Source organism: Adiantum capillus-veneris, chromosome 24, assembly GCF_014529385.1.
Source record: "Adiantum capillus-veneris isolate H3 chromosome 24, ASM1452938v2, whole genome shotgun sequence".
Classification (NCBI taxonomy): Eukaryota; Viridiplantae; Streptophyta; class Polypodiopsida; order Polypodiales; family Pteridaceae; genus Adiantum; species Adiantum capillus-veneris.
In genome coordinates this window covers 74,713,690-74,728,191 of record NC_140954.1, presented here as the reverse complement: position 1 = coordinate 74,728,191, position 14,502 = coordinate 74,713,690, and the positions used below count along the sequence as shown (strand labels likewise).

Sequence of the window (14,502 nt, the reverse complement as noted above, 5' to 3'; positions counted from 1 at the left end):
ACCACTTGAACAAGTTGAGAGATCGACAGAGGCAGCCAGCTTCTGTGCATGATGAGCACCATTTGTTTCCACCACATTTAGCTTGAATCCTGCCAGCTGCACAACAATTACGCATATTATACGTCTGTACTTGTTGAATGTACGTTCCCAGAAAATAAATTATCTTGCTTCAAGAAAAGATACCCATAATCAGCAAGAACTTATCCTTCGAGCAAACATTAGGTCTAAAGAATGCCCAGAATACCTTAAGGATCGGTTCCACTTCTGAATCATATACTTTTCGAGCTCGGCCACGCCCTGAACGAGGATTAAGTATAACAAGCATAGCCCGGCCAATTCGACAGCATGGTGCAACAATTGAGGGCAAATCCTGCCCATCAAGTTTTGAATTCTGCCGTTTGGCTGATGGCAAAGGATGCGGTGAATGGTTCACATAGAATTTCAGGGATTCAAAAGCTTCAGTCCACTTCAGAGCCTCCTCTGAATTCAAAGCCAGAAAATGACAATCGTTTCGTTTGCGGCGCGTTTTTTTGAAGGGCAATGTTGAGTTTGGAAATGGGAAGGCGTGCACTGTAAACCGGCGAGTGCCATCACTATACGAGACCTATACATGCAGAAAATGGGCCATATGAGTCCACTCTCTCTCCCTCTCTCTGTGCGTGCGTGCGTGTGTGTGTGTGTGTTGTTTTGGGGGGGGGTTCTAGGGCAAAGGAAACGCACCGCAACAACATCTTCCAATTTCAAAGCCATGCATGACCAGGTGAACTCTTTCGTAGTAAGCTTGGCTGCAATATACACATGTTCCACATCCTCTTTGGTAGTTTTCTTGTCCACAGCAAGCTGACCATTGAGCAGAACTTTCCCGAGAAGATCCGAGTCCTCATAACTAATGTCTATTTTGACCTGATCATTGCCATTTTGCCCCTCTGAAACTTTATTCCCACCCTCATGTTTAGCTCCTCTTTTCAAGCTTCTCAATCTCCAAGGGTATTTGGGTCCTTTAGGTACGGCAGATACATTCTGATTGGGATTTTGAAAACACAGGATAGTTTTCCTTGTAGTCTCCTTTTGCACTTCATGAGTGTTGTTTGACATTGCAAATTTCGTCTCAGAAGTTTTTCAATTACACCAAGCACTAGTTCATAAGTGTGTCACCTTGCTGCCCTTGTCAAGCTCCTGCAGAAAATGCATCAAAGAACTACTTTCAAGAAATACAATAATTAGTACAGACATTATATTCTTATACTTGCACAGCAAAACACCACCAGCTGCAGTACTCTCTTAATTTCATGTTCCTCTCTCTCTCTCTCTCTCTCTCTCTCTCTCTCTCTCTCTCTCTCTCTCTCTCTCTCTCGGCTGCCTGCGCGTCTAGGGTTTTCCGCCTGCGCATTAGGGTTTTCTGCTCATCACCTACTCGCTGCTGGTCTGTGCTTGCACTGGGCACCTGCTGCACTGCCCCACCTGCCCTCACCACCTCCTGTGTACTGGTCACCTGCTGCCCACCTGCCCGCCCATCACTGTCCACTGCTGGTCACCTGCTCGCCACTGTTCACACACACACACACACCCCACACAATTCCAGCTACTAGCACTTCTAGATTCATTTTAGCATCTCTTTTTTGTACCCAGACATGGTATCAGATTCACCAGTTTGTAACGGATTGGTCTCTGTAGCAGGGCTACAATGTCACTGGCACGGGACAAGCAATTAGTTACAGTTAGCTGGAGTTCACATTGGTCTCTCGCCGGGTCAATGACATGTGGCTTGGATACGGTGGTGGTCTAGTCGACACAGTGGCAAGATCACTGTCACGGGAACAAGCACCATGTGCCAACGGAAAAGAACAAACTGAACAACATTAAGCACTTCAAATAACAACTGCACTGAAAGAGATGCACAACACGCGAGACGGGGAGTGGAGTAGTTCCACCCCAAGAGAGCACTGGCCCAAACTTGGGCGCCCCTTTCGGTATTTCTTTATATTGCTTGAACTCAGTACATCGTCGGTACTCCATCCTCTACACCTTCACGCAGAAGCATGCCACAAATTCAGCCCATGGCACATATTAAAGGCCCCTGGCCTATGAAAAGCAGTTACATGAAAAGCTTCAAACTCAAATGCTTTTGGTCCAATGAATAGCTGCCCAACGTAAATCACGGAAATCCGTACATATGCCACGTCAGCAGCTGTCAGCAGAAAACGCAAAAGTCCGTACAATTTGCTATGTCGACAGCCAGCACAAAATTTGGGCGTCCATACAACAGCCACGCCATCAACTTTTACGCTAGTCTTTTTTTTATGTGTGTGTGTGTGGGTCATGTTCCATCTTTAGTGTTCTTTAGGTCCCCTGGGCATAGTCACAAGAGACACATCTAGAGGAGTGGGGACAGGGGACGGGGCTCAAATGGATTTTTCGTGTAAAAAAGAGGGCGGGACGACAAGTGGGGACAAGAAGCCCAAAAATGGGTGTCCCTTGTGACTATGCCCCTGGGCCCCATCGGACGGGGTCCCGTAAGCTGGTGGGAGCTCTTCTCTATAAATAGGCCACTCGATAAGACTCCGCAAGTTCGTAAAACTTCTTGTGCTGCTTCTCGGCCGAGGTCTGTAGGTTGGCTCCGTTCTTCAATGGCTTGACACGTCAACAATTTGAGACATCCCACCTTCTTGAAAGAAAGTAATCGTCCGCAATTGCAACATATCTGCAAAACAACTCAAGTTAGCTCAAAAATTTCCAAGGGACATTCCGAGGGACAGCTCTTGATACCCTGGGTCATTGGCTTCCTAGAACAATCTCATCCAACAAGAAGTCTCATTCCAAATCGGAGCTCTTGATATTTTGGCATAGTAAAATTAGCCATCACACCTAGACCATACTGATCTCCAACAGGTGTCTTGATGCACTAAAATTACATACACATGCAATCTCATCCAATTAGGAATTTTTCAGTGGTTGGCACATGACAATGCAACACAAATGCTCTGTCACGTGACACATCCAACCCTATGTGTCCCTGGACAAGCTACAGCATGGTCAGGGTTCAGTCAGTCCAGTCAGTCTAGATTTAGAAGTGATCTGGCACTTTTGTGAGTCTATTCGTAGACCGTGCATGCCCAGTCACTTAGTGTAGATGCATATCCTTTGGTTGCACACAACATGATCATCAGCATTCCCATCAGAATTCATCAGAATCCATTAAGGTAATTTTCCAACGCATTTATCCTATTTTACCTATTTTTGACATTTTTCACTTATTATTTTTAAGTGACTTTTGTAGGAAAGTAGGTAGGGCAATTTTGCTAAGTTTGTATATAAGCAAACTAGAGCTAGCACTAAATGGCAGAAGAGGCAACAGGAGCCAAGCTCAGCAGGCAACTTCTCAGCAAGACCAAGCCTTGGTGGACCTTCCCTCCCCAAGCAGCAGATCCCCCTTCCACTAGCGTTTTTGGAAAGCATCTCAGTCTGGCGTTTTCAGCATCTGCACCATCGCCACCAATCCCCAGTGTCTAGCGTTTTTGCATCAACAAGGATCGCCAACAGAAGACCCGAGCCTACCTAGCGTTTTTTATTACCATCAACCTAGAGTTTTTGACAAAAGCAGCCTGGCGTTTTTCATGAGGATTCAGCCCCCAAAAGAAGCAGCAAGATCAGCCATAAAGAAGTAGTAGATTCAGCCCGGAAAGACCATCAGTTTTCAGACTTTAGGAACCTCAGTTTTCAACCTTTAGGAACCTCGGTTTTCAGCCCTAAACCTGCAGAATTTCAGCAACAAAGACCCACAGAAAACAGCCCCCAAATCAGCGTTTTTGGACTAAGTCGCAGATTTCAGCCCATAGCGTTTTTGGACACCAGTAGAAAGATTGCAGATTTCAGCCCTTAGGTCGGTCTCGTCATCACCGTCGTCATCGCCGACATAGCCTAGACTTGCATCAGTCACATGCATTCAGTTTGTACCAATTTGTGCAATCATAAGTAGACCACTCTCGCCGACGAGAGTGGGGCCTTCGGAGGAGGGTTTTTCGTCTTTGGTGTCGTATCTCTCTTCTCTCTATCTCTCAGTCTCATACACTTGCACGCACAGTGTCCATTCACTTTGTTTATGATCATAGCATTCTCTCATTAAGAACGGAAGGCTCTACCTTCCATAAGAACAAAAGGAACCTTGAGCACAGTTCGGAGCACTCATCTTGAGCAAAACGCAAACATTCATTCCGCTGCACCTAACATTGGTATCAGATTTTTGGTAGTGTTCTGTATCACTCAAGGAAAGAACCACAAGAACCACAAGAATTTTTTTGCTTGTTGCGGTCGCACGAACCCAAGTTCTCTTGGGCGTGTCGATTCCTAATCATGTTTTTGAAGAGTGACAGGAATCCCAAGAAAGGAGGGCTTGTCCAGCCTCCCCTTGTGCCTCTTTTCACTCATTGAGAGCGGACCGTGCACTTAGCGGCCGGCCAATCGACGTGAGGTGGGAAAATGCAACCTTGGTGTGAGCGCAAGGCCGCCAACAGGTGCGCCCGCAGAAAAGAGCAGAACTCGGGTGAAGAGAAGATCCTTCTCAAACACAAATTGCAAGCGAAAGAAGAACTCAAGAACCTCAAGACCCTCAAGAACCCAAGTTCCTCGTGAACTTAAGAACCCAAGACCCCAAGAACCCACAAGAACCCACGAGTTCAGGATGGTCATCACTCGAAGCGGAATGGATACTTCGGTTGGAGGTGATGAGCATGAGAGAGGCGAAGAAGAATTTTCCCCACCAGGAGGTTTTTCCGACCCTCCCCTTTTTCCATCTACGTCAAGGATTGCACTAACTCCTATGGAGTAGTTGTAGCTTATGTTTATGAATTTAGAATGCGAAGCAAGAAATGCAGCAAGAATGGCAGAAATGAAACGCAGACACGCAAAAGACGAAGCAGAAAGAGAAGCAGAAAGAAAGGCAAGACAAGAACAGCGCGACCGACACATGCAAGAGAGCTTGCGACTCTTTTCTCAAGTGTCAGCACAGATGCAAGAGATTCAGGAGACGGAGACTGTCACGAGGACGTGGCAGTTATTAACCATGTCACAGAGATGTGGCAACTGCTAACCTTGGTTGTTGGTTTCTTTCCAATGGGGTTTATTTTATTTATTTTGAGACCCTCTTTTTGAAGTAGCAAACGGTCGGACATTGTATGGCCAATGTGAACGGTAGATTCACCCGCAGACGGGAAGTGGTCGGCACTGGAATTCGTATGGTAAGAGGATGTCTAGGCTCAGAGCAAGATCATATAGTTCCCCCCCGTCGCACTTAGCAAGTTGGTGGATACTAGGAAGTGAACTCAATTAAGGCGTAAAGTCAAGGTGGGACTACCAACAAAAAGTATCCGACAGTTGGGCCACATTGCATTTTTGGATGCGGTCCCAATGAGGATAGATGGTCAGAAGACCAGTGGGAGCCCAACGGAAGCATCCCCTAAAATTTAGGGAACTGCTATTTTGGGCCACGAAATGTGTTCGCGTCATTACCTTCGGTATGACTAGGGGAACACTTTACAACTCTGCCGCGAAGTCAACTGACGCACCAGTTGAGATATTTTTAGCAGGGAAAGCCCAAACTCGGAAACTGGGCGACGTGTCAGCTTGTGAGCGATTCTGCCACTCTGGGAGGCAAAAACGAGCTGCATATCAACAAAGGGGGCGCCATTTTCAGCCACAGGCGGATTGCAACAGGTACAGAAGCTATGGAATGCTTACCTTGCCCTCTATGCACAGTATGGTGACGGGAGTGATGCCCCGCACGCTACATACTGCTCTCTTTCTCCCCTACGTGCAGTTATGTGATGCCCCACAAGAGGGCTACTCATTTGACTGATGTACAGTTGTGTGGGTTCATGCTTTTGTGCTGAGGCAAGAGCCTCCTTGAGCAGGAACAGGGGTAGCTAACTGCTGCTCCAAAGCAGGCACTGGTGAGGGTCATAACCTCACCGTACAGGTGCAAAATCAGCGCTGTGTATGCGCTGTAATTTGACTGTTTTTCAGCCATACGGACGCCAGGATCATTGGGAATCGTGCCCCATTGGCAAAGGACAATTAGGGGACTGTTTGGGGCTGAAAACAGGGCAAAAACCAGTAAATACAGCGTGCTGAATTTACTGTTTTTGGACAGGAATCAGAGGGTATACGACAGTGCAAGCGAGTTCCAGCAGGGGAATTCGTTTCGCGCAAGTTTTGGGGCTGTTATGCTGCCGAAATTTGGCCAAATCAAATGGTATCTAGGTGGATACACGTGAAGGATTCCCAGGACCTTACCTTGTAATTTACCCTCCTAAAGAATAAAGAAATATCGAAAGGGGCGCCAATTTTGGGGCCTACAGGTTGTCGGCGTCTGCTCGGAGCATTCTAGCTTCCGAGCCGTGTGTGTGTTCAAGTGTTAACTCCCGTCGCAGGTTCTCTTTGCAAAGTGCTCTGTGTGTGTGTATAAAGTAAAGAGTTTCGGGTGAAAGCCAACGCCTACCGCCCTACGGGCCGGTTTCATGGTTCCATTGCCGGGATATCAATCACTTTTTCCTCCAAGAGTGAGCCTGGATTGTTCAGGGTAAAGACACACAGTGCAAGAACACGGGGATTACACTATGGCCGACAAGGGGAAGGGAATTATGGAAGAGGGTTCCTCTCCAAAGGACAGGCAGGAGATTCCTATGGTTTTTGAGATTGGCGAGAGCTCACGGCCACGTCAGTTTGTACCTCCTGTCAACGTGAATGTCCCTCCAGTAGTACAGGGCTTTATGACAGGGCAACTTGAGGATGATGCGTTTAAGACTCAGTTAGTTGCCGCGGTGAATGTCTTTTCGCAGCTGGTGCAGAATCCGAGGTTTATGGAATTCTTGCAAGCGCCACCAGTGCAACAGCAAAATAGGCTACCTACGCCGCGTACGGAGCTTGTTGAAGCTCAAGCCCAGGTACTTCATGAGGCGCGGGAGGAAAGGGAACACTCGCATGTTGCGGAGTCGGGGGCTCCAAAGCAGATTCCTCCCGTGCTTGAACAGGTGGCTAGAACGCCTATTCCACAGGTTATGCCAGTTCAGCCCGCCACCTTTCAGAGCCAGCATGCTGTCTTGAATGGACAGGGAGCTGGATACCAAGCTATGCACTCAGTTTTTCCACCACCCACGGTACATCCTGGGTATTTCGGGGGTGGATCAGTGTTCCAAAGTATGGCTGGTTATGCGTCTGGAAGTCAGCCGTACATGCCAGGAACAGTGTTCGGGGGTATGCAAGGCATCATGCCAAACCCCATGTATGGTACTATCGGCATGCAGCAAGGTTTCCACGGCAACCAGGGCCAGTTTGGGGTGCCACAGGGTCATTTTGGCATGGCTGGTTTTTCTGGACAGCAGCCAGATATCGCACCTCTTACGCAAAATGTGAATGGCCAAGGCGTGCCGATCATGCCTAGTACAGTGCCCATGTTGCAGACCATTCCGTATGACAACTTGGGGGCACTAGAGAAGCCGAAGGCTTACAAAGAAGGTGGTGCAGCGGTAAAGTTCAGTACCTTCAGTGGTTTCGAGGATAAGACAAAGGCACTCACTTTCCTCCAGCAGTTTGATACAGCTTATGCGGGAGGGAATTTTACAGAGGCCTCGAAGGTCAGAAAAGCTGCCACTTTCTTAAAGGACAATGCGCTTACATGGTGGACGACATTGTTAATGCAAGGACAGGCACCCGCCACTTGGGTTTACTTCAAGCAAATGTTTGCATCTGCTTGGCTATCAAATGAATTTGAAGCCGATGTCCTGACAGATTGGCACCAGCTTACGGCAGCTTCGTGCAAGAGCTTGCTGGAATATAATAGGAGGTTTTGTAAAGCATTACTCTCAGTGACCTCCTACAGATTTGTGCCACTGACAGAGCAGATAGAGAAGTATTGTTGTGGGCTGCGTAAAGGGCTTCGCGATTACTGTACAAAGAACAGAGTGGCTACCCTTACTCAGCTTATGGAAGTTGTGAACACTGGTCTTGCCCTGTTGAAAGGAGAAGACAGTGGATTTCCGAGCAATGATAAAGGAGGGCAGCAAAAGAAAAATTCAGCGAAGAAGCCCTTTGTGAAAACGGCTCCTGATGCGTCACAGGGGTCAGAACAGGCCACCAAAGACAAGGATTCAGCTGGGACTTCTGGAGCGCAGGCAAAGAAACAGAAAAGGAAGCCTTTTGTGCGCAAGTCGCTCGAGGAAAAGAAGGTCCTAATGGCTGAGAACAAATGCTTTATATGCGAGCAGCCTGGTCACTTTTCTATCAATTGTCCACAAAGGAAAAGGCCAACTGACTCAGAGGATAAAGAAGACCAGAAAGGCAAGAAGCCTAAACCCACGGCAGGTTTAGTGCCAGACATGGTGGGTGACAGGCCCAGCACAAATGCCAGTGAGTTATGCAGGGCATGGGGTAAAGTTAGGGATCAGACGGCACTCATCTTCTTTGATCCAGGTGCCAAAGCCAACTTTATCTCACCAGAGTTAGCTATGAAGCTCGGCATCAAAGCTGAAGAGATGGGGTACACCGCAGAGGCAGGGTTGGCATGTCCTGGCCACTCAGAGTGTGTTACTCCCATCATTGGAAAACTGCGTCTGCATATTCAATCGTATGTGGACACTGAAGAGTTTTACATCATGCCGCTGGAAGGTTGTGACGCCTTGTTGGGGATCCCGTGGATGTTCCGAGTGCATGGAGTCTTGGATGCCTACAACAAAAAGATCACTGTACAACATAGGGGCAAAACTCACATCTTGGATGTAAAGCTTAAAGGAGAGTCAGTCCCTATTGTATCTGCTTCTGCTATCACTTCTGTAATAAAGAAACATCTTTCTGTGTACTTGATTTTTGCACGTGATGTCTCAGATAGTGATCAGTCAAATTTATCTGTGTTAGATAAAGAAAGGTCAGCATTTTTGCAAAAGTTTAGTGACTGTTTTTCTGATTCATTACCGTCGCAATTACCGCCAGAGAGACCTGAGGACCATCGGATAGATTTGGTGCCAGGGTGTAGCCCACCAAATAGACCTCCCTACAGGGTTAGTGCGGCGCAGCAGAAAGAGATTATGGGCCAGGTTGAGGAGTTATTAGAGAAGGGGCTGATTCAGCCTAGTTCTTCACCCTTTTGCTCCCCAGTGCTCCTAGTGCAGAAGAAGGATGGCTCATGGCGCATGTGTATTGATTACCGTGCGTTGAATAAGAATACCATCAAGAATAGGTTTCCTATTCCTCGCATTGATGATATTCTCGATCGTTTAGAGGGTGCTGCAATTTTCAGCAGGATAGACCTGGAGAGTGGGTACCATCAGATTCGTATAAGCCCAGAGGATGTGCACAAGACTGCGTTTAGAACGACATTTGGTCTTTATGAGTTTCTAGTGATGCCGTTTGGGCTAACAAATGCTCCTGCCACGTTCAACAGAATGATGGACCGGATTTTCCGCTCGCATCAACAGTTTGTTGGAACATTCTTCGATGACATGATTGTGTATTCGAAGAATGAAGAGGAGCATAGGCGTCACTTGACCATTGTGTTCGAAGAGCTGCGCAGTCACAAGTTGCTTGTCAATCCTAAGAAAAGTGAATTCTTCCTTGAAGAGATCCACTTTCTGGGCCACATAGTCTCAAAGGATGGTGTAAGAATGGATCCCGCAAAGGTCGAAGCTATCAAGACATGGCCAGACTTGAAGGCTGTGCACGATGTCAGAAGCTTCTTGGGATTGTGTTCCTACTATAGAAGGTTTATCAGAAATTTTGCAGAGATAGCATCGCCTCTTCACGCATTGCAAAAGAAAGAGGTCACTTTTAGATGGACCCAAAAAGAGATTTCAGCTTTTAGTCTCTTAAAGGAAAAGTTGACTTCAGATCCAGTTATTGTTTTGCCAAATCTCAAGAAGTCATTTGTGGTCCAGTGTGACGCGTGTGGCAGTAGCATCGGAGCAGTGCTAATGCAAGATGGACGGGTAGTAGCCTATGAAAGCCGAATTTTGCAAGGGCCAGAGAGGACTATGCAAGTCTATGAGAAAGAGCTCTTGGCCGTGATTCATGCGCTTTCTAGCTGGAAGCACTACCTCTTAGGTGCTGATTTTGTTGTCCAAACAGATCATCAGACCTTGAGATACTTCTTGACACAGTCAAAGTTATCCGAAAAGCATATGCGATGGGCAAACATTCTTTCCATGTTCCACTTCCAGATTATGCATGTGGAAGGCAAGAAGAATGTTGTGGCTGATGCGTTATCAAGAAAGCCACAAATTTCAGCCGTGTCAATTCCTTATCATCATGAGTTAGATGACATGAAGGAACAGTATACTGCTGATGAAGATTTTGCAAGGATCTTTGAACAGTTACAAGAGGGGCAACATCACGAGCACTACCTCCTCAGAGATGGTTTTATGATGATGCATGGCAGACTTTATGTCACTAGGCCACTGCGACATAAGGTCATGGAAGAGAGTCATGTCCCACCGTATGCAGGGCATCGTGGCATTGATGCGACAGTTAAGGCGGTAGAGACATTCTTCTATTGGCCTACCTTGGGGAGATATGCGGATGCCTTTGTGCGAGCATGCATAGTTTGCCAAAAGGTCAAGTTTGACAGGCAAAAGGCACCAGGGTTGTTACAACCACTGCCGATTCCGGATAAGCCATGGGAAAGCATTGCTATGGACTTTATCTTTGATCTTCCAAGGACACCAACAGGGAATGATGGTATATGGACCATTATCTGCAGGTTCAGCAAGCAGGCCCATTTTATCCCTGTCAGGAAGAAGATAAAATCTGATCAGATGGCACGCTTGTTCATGTACAATGTGTTTAAGTACCATGGTATGCCACAATCGATTATCAGTGATCGTGATCCTCGCATGACCAGTTTGTTCTGGAGAGGATTGTTTGAGAACATGGGTACTACGCTCAAGTTCTCGTCTTCGTTTCATCCACAAACTGATGGACAGTCAGAAGAGGCCAATTCTACTGTCTTAGATCTGCTGAAATGCTATGTGTCAGATAATAAGGGCAAGTGGGAACAGTATTTGCCTATGCTTGAGTATGCGTACAATAATACGGTGCATTCGTCTACTGGCAAAGCACCTTTTGAGATTGTTGAAGGCGGCAAAAAGGTTCCTCCCATTTTGCACACAAAGGACAAGATCTTTGAGGCAGATCGATATGTTGAGAACATGGATGAGATGTATAAGAAGATTAAAGTTGCCTTGGAGAAAACTCAGGCAAAACAGAAAAAGGCTGTTGATCGTCACCGTCGTGAATTGTTACTATCACCTGGTGATTGGGTTCTCTTAAGGTTCGAAAAGGCAAGGTTAAAGAAGATGAAGGGCAAGGAACGGCTGTTTCCTAAGCTCAGCATGCGTTACTATGGGCCTTTTCAAGTGCTTGACAAGATCAGCGATGTGGCTTACAGGCTGAAATTGCCTGATGCATGGAAGATTCATAATGCGTTTCACGTGAGTCTTCTAAGACCCTTCGTGGGTGATGTGCCAGAAGATATGCCAGTTGAGGATCAGCCAGAAGTTGAGGAACTTGATGAGATCCTGGTACCTGAGCAAGTTTTGGCACATAAGGACAGAAAAGTTAAAGGACAAGTTGCAAGACGCTATTTGGTGAAGTTCAAGAACTATCCGCCTATGGATGCAAAGTGGATGGAAGAGCATGAACTGTCAGAGTCACCAAATGTATTGCAGCTTTACCTTGAAGCCTTTGGGTTACAGCCTACTTATGCCCCAACCCAACATGTGCAAAGGAGGGGTAATGATAGAGCTAGTACATCGAATGTACATATGAATTCAGTGCCATAGATAGAAATGGCAAAAGTATGAAGGCCTCATTAAGTCATTTGTATCTATGTATGTTACGACCTTTCTTGCGGATACATGCGATGATAAAAGAGTGTTGATAGCACAAGATCATCAGTGGCGTGTATTTATGGTATGCAATCGAGGACGTTTGCGATTTCAAGAGGGGGGTATGTCACGAGGACGTGGCAGTTATTAACCATGTCACAGAGATGTGGCAACTGCTAACCTTGGTTGTTGGTTTCTTTCCAATGGGGTTTATTTTATTTATTTTGAGACCCTCTTTTTGAAGTAGCAAACGGTCGGACATTGTATGGCCAATGTGAACGGTAGATTCACCCGCAGACGGGAAGTGGTCGGCACTGGAATTCGTATGGTAAGAGGATGTCTAGGCTCAGAGCAAGATCATATAGTTCCCCCCCGTCGCACTTAGCAAGTTGGTGGATACTAGGAAGTGAACTCAATTAAGGCGTAAAGTCAAGGTGGGACTACCAACAAAAAGTATCCGACAGTTGGGCCACATTGCATTTTTGGATGCGGTCCCAATGAGGATAGATGGTCAGAAGACCAGTGGGAGCCCAACGGAAGCATCCCCTAAAATTTAGGGAACTGCTATTTTGGGCCACGAAATGTGTTCGCGTCATTACCTTCGGTATGACTAGGGGAACACTTTACAACTCTGCCGCGAAGTCAACTGACGCACCAGTTGAGATATTTTTAGCAGGGAAAGCCCAAACTCGGAAACTGGGCGACGTGTCAGCTTGTGAGCGATTCTGCCACTCTGGGAGGCAAAAACGAGCTGCATATCAACAAAGGGGGCGCCATTTTCAGCCACAGGCGGATTGCAACAGGTACAGAAGCTATGGAATGCTTACCTTGCCCTCTATGCACAGTATGGTGACGGGAGTGATGCCCTGCACGCTACATACTGCTCTCTTTCTCCCCTACGTGCAGTTATGTGATGCCCCACAAGAGGGCTACTCATTTGACTGATGTACAGTTGTGTGGGTTCATGCTTTTGTGCTGAGGCAAGAGCCTCCTTGAGCAGGAACAGGCGTAGCTAACTGCTGCTCCAAAGCAGGCACTGGTGAGGGTCATAACCTCACCGTACAGGTGCAAAATCAGCGCTGTGTATGCGCTGTAATTTGACTGTTTTTCAGCCATACGGACGCCAGGATCATTGGGAATCGTGCCCCACTGGCAAAGGACAATTAGGGGACTGTTTGGGGCTGAAAACAGGGCAAAAACCAGTAAATACAGCGTGCTGAATTTACTGTTTTTGGACAGGAATCAGAGGGTATACGACAGTGCAAGCGAGTTCCAGCAGGGGAATTGGTTTCGCGCAAGTTTTGGGGCTGTTATGCTGCCGAAATTTGGCCAAATCAAATGGTATCTAGGTGGATACACGTGAAGGATTCCCAGGACCTTACCTTGTAATTTACCCTCCTAAAGAATAAAGAAATACCGAAAGGGGCGCCAATTTTGGGGCCTACAGGTCGTCGGCGTCTGCTCGGAGCATTCTAGCTTCCGAGCCGTGTGTGTGTTCAAGTGTTAACTCCCGTCGCAGGTTCTCTTTGCAAAGTGCTCTGTGTGTGTGTATAAAGTAAAGAGTTTCGGGTGAAAGCCAACGCCTACCGCCCTACGGGCCGGTTTCAGAGACTCTCTCAGTCTCTTCTTCTCCCAAGCAAGACACACAGGATTTGCATGATTATGAGAAGCATGATGATGATTTGAATGATAATGATGAGCATGATGATTTAAATGTGCATGATTATGAGAAGCATGATGATGATTTGAATGATAATGATGAGCATGATGATTTGAATGACAATGATAAGCATGATGATTTGGATGACAGTGATAAGCATGATGATTTGCATGATCAAGATGTGATTTCTGACAAGCATGATGATTTGCATGATCAAGATGTGATTTCTCACAAGCATGATGATTTGCATAGAGATGATGTGATTGTTCACAAGGATGATGTGTTAGTGGATGCTTTTTCTAGCAAAGCTAACCTCGTTGTAGATTCGATCAATCACGAAGAACCGATCTTGGCTCTCGAGTCGAGGTCCACATAACCCCCACAGGAAGATTCGATCATTCAGGAAGAAACGATCTTGGCTCTCGAGCCTGGGTCCAAAGAACCCTCACAGGAAGTATTTTGTGTTCGCATGATTGATACGCACGCATTGTTCGAATGTTTCATTCGTGATCGTTTCCTGTATTTTAGTCAACGTCTTTATCTGATCCCTTTTACTAGGCATGACATATTGTACGTTGAGCACGTTTCGCTCATAAATGAGCAGAGATGTATGCGGATTTTTCATAAAAAGCTGAAAAGTATGTACGTAAGGAAGTCACATTCCATGTCTCTTCCTTGGCATGACACATTCGTAGAAAGAGCACATGAAAGTATGAGCACCAAGCATGGGCATTTCCGTTGTGAATTGCCACAGTTGATTGCTCTAGATCATAAGAGAAAGATTCGATCTCATTGTTTGCGTGTATGTGGTGAACGGTTTAGCACTCCGTCTCTTTGTTCATCTACATTGCATGCACAGTCTTTGAGGAAGACAAGATTTTTTCCACTCACTCTACATAGAATAGGTATATTCATGGTTTTGTGTTGGAAATGGTTTCAGGAATTTTCAGCCATGGAGATTCTTGAAGAAGAAAG

The 14,502-nt window shown here is 46.5% G+C and overlaps 1 protein-coding gene across 3 annotated transcripts in view; it reads right to left on the bottom strand.

Moving 5' to 3' along the window:
• Window positions 1-14,502, bottom strand: part of LOC147426593 (sphingoid long-chain bases kinase 1-like) — a 53,017-nt gene that overhangs the window by 26,403 nt on the left and 12,112 nt on the right. Inside the window, exons 2-4 of one of the 3 annotated variants that reach the window (XM_086498993.1) lie at window positions 721-1,176; window positions 245-604; window positions 3-96 (exon numbers count right to left, since the gene is read on the bottom strand). In XM_086498993.1, coding sequence (XP_086355119.1) covers window positions 3-96; window positions 245-604; window positions 721-1,095 — 829 coding nt within the window. In that variant the 5' untranslated portion in view covers window positions 1,096-1,176. Of the gene's footprint in view, window positions 1-2; window positions 97-244; window positions 605-720; window positions 1,196-14,502 lie in introns of those variants that run through there. The other 2 variants (XM_086498994.1, XM_086498995.1) reach the window with 2 other exon arrangements.